Source organism: Mytilus californianus, unplaced genomic scaffold (assembly GCF_021869535.1).
Source record: "Mytilus californianus isolate M0D057914Y unplaced genomic scaffold, xbMytCali1.0.p SCAF_9, whole genome shotgun sequence".
NCBI lineage: Eukaryota > Metazoa > Mollusca > Bivalvia > Mytilida > Mytilidae > Mytilus > Mytilus californianus.
The window spans coordinates 30,343,553-30,361,364 of NW_026262745.1; the positions used below are offsets into that span (position 1 = coordinate 30,343,553).

General features: G+C 30.5%; 1 protein-coding gene across 2 annotated transcripts in view; it reads left to right on the plus strand.

Moving 5' to 3' along the window:
- The window catches only part of LOC127716326 (sodium- and chloride-dependent glycine transporter 1-like), a 53,117-nt gene that overhangs the window by 19,592 nt on the left and 15,713 nt on the right, over positions 1-17,812 (plus strand). For both annotated transcript variants that reach the window (XM_052222490.1, XM_052222491.1), the window contains exons 4-11: positions 8-139; positions 6,110-6,419; positions 7,406-7,538; positions 8,350-8,484; positions 9,473-9,576; positions 10,334-10,458; positions 12,746-12,858; positions 16,924-17,055. In XM_052222490.1, the coding sequence (XP_052078450.1) occupies positions 8-139; positions 6,110-6,419; positions 7,406-7,538; positions 8,350-8,484; positions 9,473-9,576; positions 10,334-10,458; positions 12,746-12,858; positions 16,924-17,055 (1,184 nt within the window). The remainder of the gene's footprint in view (positions 1-7; positions 140-6,109; positions 6,420-7,405; positions 7,539-8,349; positions 8,485-9,472; positions 9,577-10,333; positions 10,459-12,745; positions 12,859-16,923; positions 17,056-17,812) is intronic.

Consider the following 17,812-nt stretch of genomic DNA (forward strand, 5'->3'; position numbering starts at 1 on the left):
TTTTCAGGAGCATTTCTTATACCATACACAATATTTCTGTTTTTGTGTGGCGTGCCATTGTTTTTCTTGGAAGTATCTTTTGGACAGTTTGCTAGTCTCAGTCCTATTACAATATGGAGAATCTGTCCGCTGTTCAAAGGTAAGTAAATCATTAGCTTCATGACGTTTGTAGATCGCTAACCTAGCTTCCGTAAATAAATTTGACTCCATACGAGTTTGTTGTAGCTAGCTATAATCATAAGAGTGCTATCAGATATAGTTTTAAAGAAGAACCGTTTTAGCAAAATATCCAGCATGGTCACTGCCTCGGTGTACCTCGTATGATTATAACCTGGTACAGAGGAAATGGTGCTGACGTCGACTCGTGCATTACTCTGTAACATGGACACATATGATTAATGCACTTGGGCAACTTCAAGGTTTTAATGAGGCAGGTTGGTCTGAAGTTGCATGCCCTTTCTCAAGTGACATCCGTAATGTTGTAGTTATATTAGCATTTTATAAGTTTAAAATTTGACATTAACTTTCAATTTGGCTACATGGATTCATAAATTTAGATGTATTTGACTAGTCATTTACCAGTTAATTTGACATTACATGTACTAACTTTTTGAAGGGGGTTGTTAGGTGATGGACAAACAGTTCCATTTTAATAATAAACTTTGAAATATTTTATTTTTACAAAAGTCGTTCAAGAATGATGTTTAAGTACTTATGAACTTCATATATAAGTTCTTTTTAATAAAAGTATATGACAATTGAAATACACTAAGTGTAATATAAAATTAAAATTTAGAGAATGTCCTAATTTTTTTGCCCCTATCAAACATACATTATTTTTGCCGTATTATTCTAACTTTCATTTTAATGACATATTCCCACAGGCTAACACCAATCAATCAATCCTAGTGATAATATTCACCAAATAAACATTTTAAGAAAAAAAATATGAATATCATATTCATTGGTACTAGTAAGTACATAATTATTTAGGTTGTATTGGCCAAGAAAATTATATGAGTGATATTCTGACGTTTATAAAATACCCCAAATAACAAAATTCTTCTTTTCCCTTCTTCAATATCGAACAAATGTTAAGAAATAAAACTTTACAAAACTCAGTTTGGTAAAAATGTCCAATTAAGAATTGCTCTGTAATTGTTTGCATAGAGGGATAGAAAAAAATGTGCATATTCCATCTTGAATCAGTTTATTGTGTCAGTGGATGCAATGTTTGATGGCGGCTATGGGGGCCAATCCTATTCTGAAATGGAATCATAAATGGATTTAGTTGGGTAGCATTTTCCGTTACATGAGTTTGATATTAAATTTTCAATTCTCATACTAATGACAACAGCGAGCTTCATTGATTGTTTTGTTGATCAAATCTAATTATCAAAGGGGATTATTATTCTTTCATTCTCCAGATTTGTTTGTATATTTTTTTCAGATTATTTTTTTCCAAATTGCAAACCAATTTGGACAGTTGTGACCAGATTTAACATTAGATTGGAACAATTTCATTGAAGCTGTAAATATGCAACACCTCAAACACAGATTTTTATTCAGGCGTTAAGTTTTCATTGGGAATTGCATTATGTGGTAGACAATAACACATGTATCATGCAATGTGTTTGTTTAAGCAGTATTAATTTGTGAATAGCATAGAAAATTGCATTTATTAAATGTGTTACCAGATTACCAGGATATGACTAACCGAAGTCAAATAATTGTTTTTTTCCGAATATTTTGAATGTAGTCGTTTGTCTTTATGATTTTCTATTGATATGGCTTAATGTTAAATGAAATACTGTATGGTGTTTTGATTTTCCGTTGCACTATTTGCATTAAGTACAGTACACTGAAGTGTTTACTCTTACTTATATTCATGATATTTGTTTGTTTATCTAACCGATATTATTTTGTTGTTTGCTTCTAATTTGTTTTGTCAGGCCCATTTCTATTATATCTGATGATATGTAAAAAACATAAGAAGAGAACGATCATGCTTACTAATTATTGATTGATACAAGCCACCGAAATATACTTCTATGACAGTTAATCAACGGATATATCTATCATAAACACATCTTCTTGTAAACAAAAATATATAGTGATAACATGCAAGAGTATCAAGATATAATTATTATCGTCTAAATTAAGGAATTATGTTCTATTTTAATTAGTTGATTGTCTAATTGATGGACTAACAAATCAACCGTAAACTGTACATTAGCATTACGCTTTAGGAATCTCTATTTTAATATGTCTAAATACAAAAAAGATACTTCGGATTGAATAAGATTTTATTGCAAAACACTAAATTTCATTAAAACTATTTTTCTTGTAAAAAAGTATAACAAAAATACTGAATGCTGCTTGTAATCTCGTTAGATTTGTTCAGTTAATTAAAAATGGTATAAACACCTTTAGAAATATGAACGAAATTTTCCAATCTTAATTGACTAGGATTGTCAGTTTTCTTGTAGAAGGTCGATGGTTTTCTCCTGACACTCCGGCTTCATTTACCATTTAAAACTGACCGCCACGATGTAGCCAATAGTGCTAGAAGTGGCGTTAAAGACCAACAATCAATCAATCAATCAAACACAGCAGACCTACTCAACGTAGTGCTAATACAAATTATCACCACGAGCAACACGACGGATGTCATTAGGGTGGAATAGAAACTGATTTATCTTCCACAGCGCATGCGTTCATCCTTAGTTTAATTTGTTTTACAAGGTTTCGTGTAGCTTTTGCTACAGTTTTCAATGTTGTAGTTTTGGTTGTTTTATTTTTCAATGTATTTGTTATTTCTTACTGTAATAGTGTTGTCTATTTTTTTACCTGGCTTAAAAAAACTGTTTTCATTTCAAACTTTCACATTTAGCCATGCTGTAGGGAAAGATGATTTACATGCATCGATGGTTTATGAATTTTGTGATGTCTTAGGGTAAGAAAAGAGACTTTAATTCCAATCCATTATTGTATCATGCCTAATATTAACGGATGTAACTCATAAGCATATTTAGATAGGAGTCCAACAGCGACTGTCACTTAAGCAGAGAACGAAGGTATAACCTTTCCGGAGCCTCTGAGTTCAGCCCAAATAGTTTAATTCTCGTTGCTCAATCTTAAGTTGTCTGTGTAATGTTTTATGACCTGTTGTTAGTCTGTTCGTGTTATTCTTAATATGTTTTGTTTTCGACTTAGGGATTTTGATGGCCTCCATGATATATTCTGTCCATTTAAATGCCATTTTCAATTTTCTTATATTAGTTTTACTTTGCCGAATTGTTTTGAATGGTGTCTTGTTTACCCCTTTTCTGTTAATATTACCATTTGACACAATTTTTTATTTTTTATTTTTTTGGGTTTTATTATTTCCATTGATGTGGTACTCAGTAGTGTGTACTCATATTTTGTTTATTTGACCAGTATTATTTTGTTGTACGTTTCGTAATTTGTTTTGTAAAACGCATTTGTGCAACATCAGATAATGTCAACAAAAAAAGGGTGAAATGATCATGCTTATCTAATTACTCGAAGATATCTGTTTCCAACCTTAGCTATTGAGTTTCATCCCAGTTTGTGGTGTGGTTGGTTTTGTTTAATCTTTTGTTTTCCGTACAGTGTTTTGGCTATTATACGTCTATTCAATCTATTAATTTTGGTATTGTCTCCCTCGAATTCTTGGAACCTTTTTTATTATGCCCCCGCCGTAGCGGAGGGGGCATTAAGTAATACCCTTGTTCGTCTATACGTCCGTCCGTGCGTACGTCCCAAAATTTGTTTCCGTTCTATAACTTTAGTTTGGCTCAACCAAATGTTATGAAAGTTATACACAATGCTTATTACCACAAAACACAGATCAAGTTTGAATTTTGGTGGCGTCACTTTTACCGTTCTAGAGTTATGCCCTTTACAAATGGAAAAATTGCTGCATTTTTCGTTTCCGTTCTCTAACTTTAGTTTGCCTTAACCAAATGTTATGAAACTTATAAACAATGCTTATTACCACAAAACACAGATCAAGTTGGAATTTTTGTGGTGTCACTTTTACCGTTCTAGAGTTATGGCCCTTTACAAATGGGAAAATTGCTGAAATATAAGTTTCTGTTCTCTAACTTTAGTTTGCCCCAACTAAATGTTATGAAACTTATGCACAATGATAATTACCACAAAACACAGATCAAGTTCGAATTTTGCTGGCGTCACTTTTAATGTTCTAGAGTTATGCCCCTTTACAAATGGAAAAATTGATGAATTTTTCGTTTCCATTCTCTAACTTAAGTATGCCTCAACCAAATGTTATGAAACTTATGCACAATGCTTATTAGCACAAAATTCAGATCAAATTAGAATTTTGGTGGCGTCACTTTTACCGTTCTAGAGTTATGCCCTTTACAAATGGAAAAATTGCTGAATGTTTCGTTTCCGTTCTCTAACTTTAGTTTGCCTTAACCAAATGTTATGAAACTTATACACAATGCTAAATACCACAAAACACAGGTCAAGTTTGAATTTTGGTGGCGTCACTTTTACCGTTCTAGAGTTATGCCCCTTTACAAATGGAAACATTGTTAAATTTTTCGTTTCCGTTCTTTAACTTTAGTTTGATTCAATCAAATGTTATGAAACTTATGCACAATGATAATTACCACAAAACACAGATCAAGTTCGAATTTTGGTGGCGTCACTTGTAATGTTCTAGAGTTATGCCCCTTTACAAATGGAAAAAATTGCTGAATTTTTCGTTTCCATTCTCTAACTTAAGTTTGCCTCAACCAAATGTTATGAAACTTATTTACAATGCTTATTACCACAAACTTCAGATCAAGTTTGAATTTTGGTGGCGTCACTTTTACCGTTCTAGAGTTATGCCCCTTTACAAATGGAAAAATTGCTGAAATCTTAGTTTCTGTTCTCTAACTTTAGTTTGCCCCAACTAAATGTTATGAAACTTATGCACAATGATAATTACCACAAAACACAGATCAAGTTCGAATTTTGGTGGCGTCACTTTTAATGTTCTAGAATATGCCCTTTACAAATGGAAAAATTGCTGAGTTTTTCGTTTCCATTCTCTAACTTAAGTTTGCCTCTGAACTAAATGTTTTGAAACTTATTCACAATGCTTATTAGCACAAAATTCAGATCAAGTACAAATTTGGGTAGCGACACTTTTACAGTTCTTGAGTTATGCCCCTTTATAACGTTATATGCAAGCGGGGGCATCATCTGTGTCCCCATTTATTTTTTAAATAGTATGAAGTACGTTTTTGCTATTTTAATCATGATTTTAGTTTGAGATATCAATACAAATGTAAGATTGGCCGTTTTATAAAGAAAGATAGAGAGTCTATTTGAAAGCTGTTGACCAAAGTCTCAAATTATATGAAAGTTTCATTTATTTTATTGTCTTTCAACATATATTTTGAAGAAAAAATAATGCATTAAGAAGCAACCATTTATCTATACTAATTAATCTGATATTCAATATATACCGGCCAAAAATACACATTCCCGTAAAATTCAAGTCCGGTTTCGGACGTCATGTTTGCAAGTGATATGATATGAGTCAATTCACGGTAATTTATTTAATCGTTTTCTCAGCTGAAAATCTACATGTGTGATAGTGGATTTCAAGTGTTACCATGTATAGCTAAATCTTGTAAAATAGCTTTGGTAAAGAAATATGACCTTATTTACACAGTTAACATTATATGAACCATAACTGGAACAATAATTATGGAATTTCTTTTGACTGTTGGGGCTGTGGTATCAAAAGAGATGGACATCAAACAAAAAGCTATTGATTTTACAACTATGAAATTGGGAGTCTGAATCATACATATTGTATTCAATAGAATAGAATTTTGTTACTAGCTTTGAATGTGCAGTCGTGTTTTATTCTATTTATTATTACATTTCACTACAGGGAGCAGGTAAACCAAAATTAGCCATCTGTGACTAAAATCTCAAAGATTCCTCTTAAGAGATAACCTTAATCAAACATTTCATGTAAAATTATAATGTCATATAATGCATGTCGAAAGATTTTTTTCACATTTAACTTCAAATTACATATATTATTTCCTTGTAGGAACTGGAATAGGAATGGCCATTGTTTCTGGGATGTGTTGTCTGTACTACAATGTATTGATCGCCTGGACAATATACTTCCTGTTTATGTCTATGAGGACAGTCCTACCCTGGAGTACTTGTGGAAATGATTGGAATACAGAACATTGTTTCGTAAAAGATAAATCAATTGACACAGCATTTAAATATAACCAAACAGTTACAAACTTTACAACTTCAAAATATGGCTTACTCCAACAATCTGGTGTTCTGATGAACAGCACTAGTATTTTGAAACATAATTACACATCACCAAGCGAAGAATTTTGGGAGTAAGTTATGGTTGATTAAGATTTTTAAAAAGTTAATGAACGATATTTGAAATAAAATGCTCCACAGAATGCAACATGATACGACCACAGAGGTCGGACCATGAACAGTTGGGGCAAGTATGGACACAACATTGTGATTAAATATTTGACACAATATAGGTTTCTGACACAGAATGAACTTAAACATTTGAAATTGGACATTTACCTATTATGGTCCACTATCCAAAATCTAGATACATGGTTAGATTCCGCATATCAAGGTTCCTCAAATACTCATTTTTTTTATGAAATCAAACAAAGTTTAATTTTGGACCCTTTGGACCTCAATGTTGACCAATTTGATAACGTGACTCAAACTCCAAAATCTGAATACACGGTTAGATTCAGCATATCAAAGAACCCCATATATCATTTTTTTTGTTTAAGTCAAAACCGACAACTTATACATTTCTACACATAATGCCCATTAAGAAATTTTCGTCGCATATGTCTCACGAACTATAAATCAGAAGTTCCTTAAATTCCATGTCAAATTTGATGTATTTCATGTAGAATTTTATGTCAGGAACAAGCAGCTTGAATAACCCTTTCAAACATTTGTTTAAATGTGCTAGATTACTTAAATGTAGTAATTGAAGAACTGTGTGATACTTAATATTCCGTAATATTTGTGGTTAAAAAACTTCTCTTGACAAAACAGCAAACCACAAATCGAATTTCTCAAGTTTAGGTTTTTTGGTTTCAAAGATGTTTTGTGCTGGTATTTTGAACTGAAATTAAAGGAAGTCACATTTTATAACACAAAATCTACCTATAGATCCTATGATATTAACGGAAGAGTAATGTATCATTTTTGATTCAGGCAGCTACTTATTTGCATTATTTAAATATTCTTTATGACTTAATAACGCGCTTTTTGAGTCGAATCCCATTCATTTTAATGTACATCTTATTCTGGTAACGAGATTAAAATTGTTATATTTCAGAAAACATGTACTACAAATCACAGATGGCATAGAGAACATGGGAGAACTGAGATGGCAGCTGTTTTTGTGTCTTTTGTTTTCTTGGATACTTGTGTTTCTTTGTCTCTGTAAGGGTGTGAAATCGTCAGGAAAGGTAATGAAATGAAAATCAAGCATGATGAAAGTGATTTATTTATCATATTGATATTTTATTATGAAAGTGTTCGAACATCAAGATAAAAAGTGCCATGTTACTTGGTGCAGTCAAATTAGTAGTGTCAATATTATTATTTATTTCAATTTGCAATCAAACCAGCGTAAATGAAAATCGTACTAGTTTATACAACATGTGCATTACCCTTTTAGTTTTGACATTTGAATAAAAATATCTATATTTACAAAACTTGGTGAAAAAGTATAACAGAAATACTGAACTATAATTCTAAAAGGGGAAGTCCATAATAACTGACAAAATCGAACGTTATCATCCAACGGAACGAGTGAAAAAAACTGTCATATTCCTGACTTGGTACAGGCATTTTCTGAAGAAAATGTTGAGTTAAAGCTGGTAAATTATACAAATCAGGTAGAACCTTATGCTGGAATTTCTGTTGTTCTTCAGTGTAAAGAAGTTCATCGAGGGACAATCGCATTGGCGACAAAGTGTACTATATCATACATACCAGAGATGTTGTCCATCGTATTAAACACCATAATATTCGTCTTTTGGACTGTTAGAAAAGCATTTGAATATTACCATTTGTCATGTACAGGCACATTTATTGTTCTTGTTAGACACATTGTTATTGCATATTTCCCAAACCTAGCTAACAAAATATGTTATAACTTTTTCCCCCAATTTTATTTTTCTCATAATGTTCATTTGTTTGTTTATTTCTAAATTAAGTAGGGTTGATGAAAAGCATATATTGAATGAAAATATAAGACAACGTCTTGTTTTTCAGGTTGTGTATATAACGGCTACATTTCCTTATTTAGTATTACTTGTTTTATTGGTTCGAGGAGTCACTTTGCCTGGAGCCGTTAATGGATTGAAGTGGTATCTTATACCGAAGTGGGAAAAATTAGCAACATTTCAAGTATTGACATTTACACCTTATTATTTTTTTATTTTCTTAGCAACTCTTGTTTTACTGAAAATACCGTAAATGACTGACTAAGTATAGAACTTATATCCTTTTTATTAGTCACGTAATAGCAATAAATACACGTACCATTTAGTAAAGTATTAATTCTATTCAAATTATGAAAAGCGTGACAATTTTACTTTTAGTCAAAGATTTAGTTATAATTTAAGCATTTAGTTGGATGTCATTCTAATCGCGATTTAAAGATTTACTTTTTCATGCCTAAATATTTATAATTGTTTTAATCGTTTGTGGTCAGCTAATGAAACAATTATGCGAAAGAATGATGTAATGTTATTTTGTAATCTGGAGAAACATTGATCAAATCTTGTGTGCTATTAAGTGTTAAGCTAGCTTAAGTAGTTACGTAGGAGGGTTGATATTGATTTTTGCATTTCAATTTGGTTGATTGCTGTAAGAGGCATCAAAACTGATAAAGCTGTCGACTCTGATCATTTGAATTATACATAATCAGATAATGTTACATCAACGTGAGAATTTTAGATTTGCCTCGATTCTTCAGTTTACTTGTCTTTGAAATCAGTTTTTATTGCATCAACGAAAGTCTGTACAAATACATTTTAACAATCTTTAATTTGAAATTTATTAATATTTTCAATGACAAAAATTATCATTGTAGAGAATACTTTTTTTAAGAACAAAATATATATGGGAATCAAGTTCATACCAACTATCATCTACCGAAATATTTTGTTTTCGAAAAATAGAGAATGAAACTTAACTTCAAGAAAATATACAGACCATCACCAAAACATAATGTAGAATAGGAAAAAAACTTGAGTTATTCACAGATTAAGTAAATAAAGTTTTTTTTCCTGATGTGAGAGTGTGCAGTGCTGAGTTAAACAAGTTTACTTTGACACCTATACTTTAACATGAATTTAGAGGCAGTATTTAACGTACAAAATTTATTTTTCAGGTGTGGGGAGACGCTGCTGTACAGATATTTTATTCTGTGGGAATGGCTTGGGGCGGGCTTATAACATTAGCTAGTTATAACAAGTTCAATAACAACTGTTACAGGTATATACTGTCTGTTAAGCAATATATAGTGGTGTGCAATTAGTTGATTTATTTAATAATTACCTGTACGTCTAATACAATATGAATTAAAGTTAATATCTAATCAGTACACTAATAACATCACAGTCACATGTGAAATACCGATCATGAAATGAAAAGAAAAAAAATCTTCAGATTATTTAGAATTAGCCAAATTCCATTATTGGTCAAGATTAAATCAAGAATGAAAAAAAAGGAAAATTAACAAAAAAGAAGATGAATACAAGTGTGCTAACTTTCTCATTCATTGATAATTTTCAATTTGTACTCACTGTAGGGAATCAAATATGGGTTGTCTTGCAATTACTTCCAGTTCGGAAAATATGGATATTAATGCTCAATATCTTATTTCGAAAATCCTATTCAGTCTGTACGATCATCTGGTTAAGTTTTGTGAAGCAATAAAACCATTTTTGTGATCTGAAAACATTGAGGAAAAATTATACATCCCAATAATCTAAACAAAAGACGTAAGGTAAGGATTGAGATATTGCTTCATAATTATTTACCTCCTGAGTTTTCTTCTTTGTCGCTTCATTAAAGCATTTTAAAGTTGTCATCAAAATGCATAATTGTTTGCATGACATTAAAATTTTTTAAAGAACCCCAAAATATAACAGTCGTTAAATATGCAATAGATCAAGCCAGATATGATTCCAATGGGTAATGATAATGTTGGTTTTTTTTTGTTTTTTTTTTTATCTTACATCAATTACAGACAAGCTATGATTGTTCCATTAATGAACTGTGGAACCAGTGTTTTTGCTGGACTTGTGATATTTTCAATCATAGGATTCATGGCCCATGAAACTGGTGTTGAAATAGATGATGCTATTAAACAAGGTAGGCATGATAGAGTTTTAATGCTGTAAATATAATTATTCAGAAACATGGAATTTGGGTTTGTTCCATGTTTTTTAGCTTTTACTTTTGAAACAGGTAAAAGGCCATTGATTTATGTTTAATTTTAATTTGCGTTCGTCTATAGACTGTAGGGACTTAGAAAAGGTTTCGAACCTAATTGAAGTAACCGAGGCGAAATTTAAAGTTAGCAGAATGTTACATCAAACGACTGTATTAAAGTATATTTTTCAAAGCCACAACTACCAAACTTTTACTTTTCTTATTGCCATAAATGGTTTTGATGGTTCTCCTGGGACCAATTGAACAAATCGAAACCGAAATATGACAGAACGGTATCTGGTAGAAACGTATCATAGATATCAGGCTTATAATTTCGTACGCCAGACGCGCGTTTCGTCTACACAAAACTCAACATTGACTCTCAACTGAAAACAGTTAGAAGGCCAAATCAAATATGAAATTGAGGAGCATTAAAAATAGGAATTTCCGAAAGGTTTTGCAAAATGGGGCTAAATAAAGGCAACAGTAGTATACCGCTGTTCGAAATTCATAAATCGATTGACATAAAAACAAATCCGGGTTACAAACTAAAACTGAGGGAAACACATCAAATATAAGAGGAGAACAACGACACAACAGAAACACAACATTAAAATGTAACACACACAGAAACGAACTATAATATAACAATGGCCATTTTCCTGACTTGGTACAGGACATTTTAAGAAAAAATGGTGGGTTGAACCTGGTTTTGTGGCTAGCCAAACCTCCCGCTTTTATGGCAATGTTAAATATAACATCACAATGACAACATTACATGACAGGACTACAATACAAATAAATAGGAGGACATATAGGACAGAGAAACATACGAATAATAGCTAACAAAAGGTACCAGGTTAAAAATTTAATACACAAGACGCGCGTTTCTATGCCTAGGGGTTCGAATAATTCCACGCTATATAAACAGTAGAAATCCTTATGAGTGGTAATACATTGGTTCTGATCGGCCAATCAAAACGGCCTTGATCAAATGAAATATTTTGTTTTTGCTTTAGGCCTAAGGGGATTACATAGAATTACATTTTAAGGAAATCTTGAACCAGTTGTAACCAGATATAATAGAAAAATACTTGTGAATCATGGATGGGCAATCCTAGGCCAACGGACTGAAATTGGGGAATCAAAATTGGGAGTCTGGAGGAAAACGAAAGTCAAATTGAACAAGATAGCACATTAGACAAACAAAACAATCTGTTTTCCATAAGAAAACACTTAGACTAAATCATTACAAACTCCCTTCAAAAAGTAATAAAATTGCGGGACTGTTATGCGATTTGAATATGTAGCTATGTATAAAACAAAATAAACACTTCATAAATCCCGTGAGGTCTTCTCGATTATACTGATTTTTCTAATGCTTCAATAATGTAAGCACGTAAGCTTTACATTTGAGCTTTTTGAAAGATACAAAAAAGTTTTCTCATGAACGGGAAAAGCCATTGGAAAAGATATAATTCAAATGTTCCTTGTAAGGTGCCTATCGGGTGTTGCAACAATATGACCGTCAGCGAATGACTTCATCTTATCTTGAAGATATTGAACTCTATAGAAAAAATTATCTATAGAACCATTCATCCAATTGAAACGATATAAAACAGACATTTCTTGTATAGTATTTGTATAGTGCTGTTGCTTTAATATTATTGGCCTTACAATATGACAGTGGACATGTGACTAAGCTTAACATTTGACTTGTTTGAAATATATTTAATTTCTTGAGAAGAAAATAATTAAATGACAGATATACGATGCTATCATGATGGTTGCTTCTTGGTGGTGATCGACAGGAAATGTATTAATCAGCTGTAATGTTTAATTTACATTGAAATATACAGGAACTGATTAGAAAAGTTAACTTTAGAATATGTGATTTTCTTAACACAAATGACATAGCGGCCACATGAACTATAACGCATCCTCTTACCTTTAGTGTTTAGTAATACAACTGCACAGTAAAAATACTAGTATCTCACAAGATAATGATGATTTTATATAAGATACTAAAATTCTATGCTATTTAAATGAAATTTGTAAATACATGTTTATCTTTGTATAATTTTCCCAACAACGTTATACATATTTTTTTTATATTGCTGAAGCCTTACAAAGATTAGTAAAAACTAATACATGTATCCTTAAATGAAATCGAACACGTTTTACTGGTATATATAGATTATTTTAAAAATAAGCATTTTCTGTACAGGTCCAGGTTTAGTGTTTGTTGCCTACCCAGCAGCTCTTGCAAAGCTTCCAATATCTCCACTGTGGGCAGTCCTATTCTTCCTGATGCTGCTGTCTGTAGGATTGGATACACAAGTAACTTTATGAAATGCTTAATTGTATAAGTTAAATATTTATTGCATGCTTCTTGAAAATGCATATGTCCGTTTTTTCTAAAATGCACATATATAATTTATGTTTATTTCGGTTTCTTGAATAAAATTTGTCACATTAAATTAAATTTTGATTCGTACGGGCACATGCATTTTATAACATTTTAACAAATAATGGAAATATTTTTCAGCTAGTGTAAAGTAATGCTATTTTGTATAGAACTCTTTTCATTGATCACCTAATTATTTGGAAAACCTCCTGTTTCCTGATTACAGTCTGTTTTATGTGGACTATCCATCGTGAAATTCCTCGGTGCAGATTAAATATATACAAGCATGATTACAGAAATTTAATATATAATTATTTTAGGTATTATATGAAAATGCAAAATTCAAGGGTCAATAGGTCTCATTGGCAATCATACGAAATCTCCTTATTTTTATATACCTTTATAAGAAGTATATTTTCAGTACTTCAATTTTTAGTTTTCACTGCACAAAGATCTGTATTTATTAGAAATATTAAATATCTACCCCTACTTTTATCACTCACAAAAATTTAAGAAAATTTGGAAAATTAACCCATAAACACAATTTTGGCCACTTTCATTATTCTTTTTATATTATTTTAACTTAAATTGTACAAGCTTTTAAATAAAGATATAAATGAAAAAGTTCAAAATCTTAAATATACTTCAATATCTTCACCCTAATTGTATGCAGTTTTCTTACAGGCACTTCTTTCCGAAATATGTACATGTACTTCTATATATTAAAGGTTCAGACAAATAAACAAAGCACTGAACACATTAATCTGAATTTTATTTCCAGCTTAGTAATGGGCAAAGATTTTTCTTCTTGGTTAAATCAAAAGTTTGACAGGGCTATCCCCAATCGCTCACTACATTAAAATGTAAATAAAAATTAAGACATGCCTTGAAGATAAAAATATTGTGGTCAACGTCCAACGTTATGAATTTACATAATTTTGAAGTGTTAGTCCTCCTTAAAAACGAAAACAATATCAAGTAAATTGCTTTGCGGAACAATAATAGTGTTATCTTAGACATGTAAGAAGGAAACTGATTTTTCTTTAAACAACAATACTTTGTGTACATTATGAGTTATTATCAGACTCATAAACTTCCTCTTCAATCTTTTAAGGAATAAGTATCTGCTTGAAATGTTTAGTAAACTTGTTAGTGTATAGGTATATATTTTAATTTTAAGAAAAAATTTCCTCATGCAATATAAAAAGAATTTTTTTCTTAAGAATTTTGTTGCAGAATGGAGTCTTTTATAGCATCTTCATATTTGTAAAAGTAGTTTAGATGTCTTTAAAATGATCTAATGTGTTTGATATTTATTTTTTAACAGCAAAACAGGTAAAGTCCCAAGGTAGAGTGTATTTGTGCATGAAAGGCTGAGTTGAATATATATTATGTCCACAAATATGTTTGAAAAAACTATCTGTTTTCAGAATTGACTAATTATTATTTTTTTACATTAAGGGTAAAAACGGTTTGATTTTTAAATAAGCTGAGAACGAATAAGAAATCTTACATTGAATTGTATTTATATTCCTAATTCCTAAAAAAATCATAGCACAACCTTTTGTAATCAAGCTTTTAGATTTGCAAAATAATATCTTAAAAGAAAATCATGTGGACATATATTGAATGATTGTGATATAGGAAAAAGTTTCTCAAAAGCTTAGTTACATAAAAAAAAAATTGGGAATTTTAATCGGTCTTGGGATATAACCCTATTTTTCCGCTATTTAGTTATTTATCAGTGCTGTAGATATAAAGTTTCCAATGTTCCCACTGTCCACAATATATGAAATTATCCGGCATCCGGAGTCGTGAGTAAAAAGAAAAATTACTTGAATAGGTGATAAAAAAGTTTATAATTAAAACAATACCGACATATGAACATACTTTATTTATGATAGAATGTAAATTTTCAACATTCAATTTGGCAGAAAGAGTTCTGAGGATTGCAAACCCATTTTCTTTCGGATTATTAATAGTTACGATGATATAAAAATAGATAAATACAAACGGGACACACTGACCATTTCAAGTTTTACTACCTTCACTCCTTTTAAGAAAATCAGAATCAGAATCTATTCAACATTAGAACATCCTTCATTAAGTATTTGAAAATATATATATATATGTCAATACAAACTACAATCATTTGATCTCGGAAGTAAATGTACAATTGCAACTATCCATTCAAATTGTAATACCAAAATCTACAATAATAAAAAAAAATAACAACACAGATTTCTTGTATTTACGTCTTGCAATTTCATAATAATCTGTATAATAAATTTTGATGTCAAATCAAAAAGTTTCTTATATATCTCACGAATTGTGTTCCACTGAAATTTCGAATTTTATAGGACAGTAAAATGAGCAATAAACTATTAATTGAAACGTAATAAGTGTCGTAAAAAAGTCCAGTGAAGTGACCTGATTGTTTTTCTAATTGTTAATAAGATACAGCTTTGAGAGACTTTTTTGTGAGAAAATTTGTGTGGTAGCGTATGAATGTTATTCATATCCTTGGTCCAAGATGATTTGTTGTGCTGCTGAACAAAGGAAGTCAACGTAAAACAGAATTATCATCGCCGGATGGTGGTAAACAATTCTTGATATAAAATATTTACTATATATATACATATATGAACGGTGCATTTATGAATTTTATTAGCTACTCAAAAGAATTTTTCGAATTAATTCATGTAATTTAAAGAAGTTATTCAAGTCATTAGATTTATAATATTTCAGAGTGTATGTGTGTAAAGACCAAATGTGAAGAAATATTAATTTCTATCAAGACAGAAATGATAAAGATGTAAACTTACTAACTCCCTTTTTGTGAAAGGGTTGTTAGTTGAACAATTCATGAAGTGCACCAATTGGTTTAATTACAAGGTATAATGGTAATCACAAAGGTCAAATAAGGTCAATTACTGTTCAAAGACATACATTTTGTCGCTAATATGATACTTTTAAGTTATGCAAAATGACCAAATGTACTTAAAGTTTAGCATCTTTATGATTTACGATGTTATTATCTTACACAATCATTTAGTAAATGACACTAGTCTATTTATAAACATCCATATTCATTTCAAATTTAGAACTGACAAATGGGATATCTTTTAATTTATGCATTCATACACTTAATTATACATGTCATATTAGCGATAAACTTATGTGATATGCAGGTTTCATTGTATTTTTGTTCTCATATACACCCTTATTTTCTATTTGTTATGTTAAATGTCATTTGTTAGATTTTCATTTCTGCTTAAGATCTATCAAAATTTTAAAACTCATTAGAATTCTAAAATATATTCATTTATTATTTTCCAAGAAAAAGTTCTGATACACGATGTTGTTTAAACCACTCTAAAGCTTTCAAATATAACACCTAGACTTCAATTGAATGATTTCATTCAATCAGCCATTACAAACAAAAAGGGTAAATATAAAAAAAAAACTTTTTTGCTGAATCAAAGCTTTAGTGGTCTGATTTAAACCCAAACCAGTGTATTTTATTCGAACATTAATTTGTAATTACCTGATTGATATTTTAATATATAAAACTTTTAATATTTATTACATATCAAATGTAATTTGTTCCACATTTCAACAGCTACATGAAAAAGTAACACAAATGTATCGAGACTTGTTCATCAAAACCACATATAGTAAGCGTTAAATTATTCCTCAATTATGGTGTACTTTAGAACAAAACAACAATATATTCTATGGAAATAAACAAATGCATGCATATTGAAAAAGTTGGGAATAAAATGAAAATGAAAATATAAGGCAAAGTTTGGAATTCATTTATACAGTTTGCAAAGCTTAGAAACGGTTTCCTTTTCAAAGTTTTTAAGTAATATCATTCAAAAGAATTATACTTTTTTAAAACATTCATTTCCCAGCTTCTTTATCAATATTTCAATAGTCAGTTTGTAAAAGGTATTTCTTGTTTTGTAACATTTGTTTTATTTTTCTAATTGTAGTTTGGAATGTTTGAGACAATGATAAGTGCATTCATAGATGAATATCCAAAATATTTACGAAACAGGAAAATGCTGCTCACTGCATTTGTATGTTTTGTAGAGTTTTTATTGGGAATTCCATGTATTATGGAGGTAGGTATTTGTACAAAAACTTATTTGCAGTAAAACTTGGACTGGATGTAAATGAGAAAATTATCTTATGATATATCTTCTATGTTGCTATTATATCAAACAACAAGCACTTTAAATGTCGTCCTTCAACTTAAGCTGCTAGAGTATGATGATTGAAATTAACTCACATTGGCCATATAAAAAATACCACACATCTCCCTATTTTCATAAATACTGCACCATAATAGAAACGTCGCTTACATTAAACGGTATTATTACAAATTATAACAATGTGACCAATATACATCAGAAGGTGATTTCAAGCAGATTTCGTAACTGCATTAGATTCTAAAAATGTTTTTTGTGTACATCTAATTATAGGTGATTTTTCCCGTTTTTGCTTTGAAAACTTTAAAAGAAAGTAATTGTTGCACCCGACTAAAACAATTAATCCTAAAAGATCGGCGTCGTTGCACCCGACAAAAATTTTGATCCTTTTTTGATTTTTTGAAACTATTGCAGAAGGAGAAAATCTTGAATACATAAAAGCATTAGCAAAATAAGATCTACACATAAGTAGACATGGTCGAAATCGTCGTTTACCCGTTTTAAAGTTATAGCATTTGAATTATGATTTTAGGAATTGACTTTAGATCCATTTTCTTCGAATCTTTACATCCATAGTTTTCAAATTTTTTGAAAAGTCCGTTTGAGATGAAGATTAATTCAGAAAAACACGCTTCGGAGTACAAAATTTATAAAGTGCTATTTTCATACA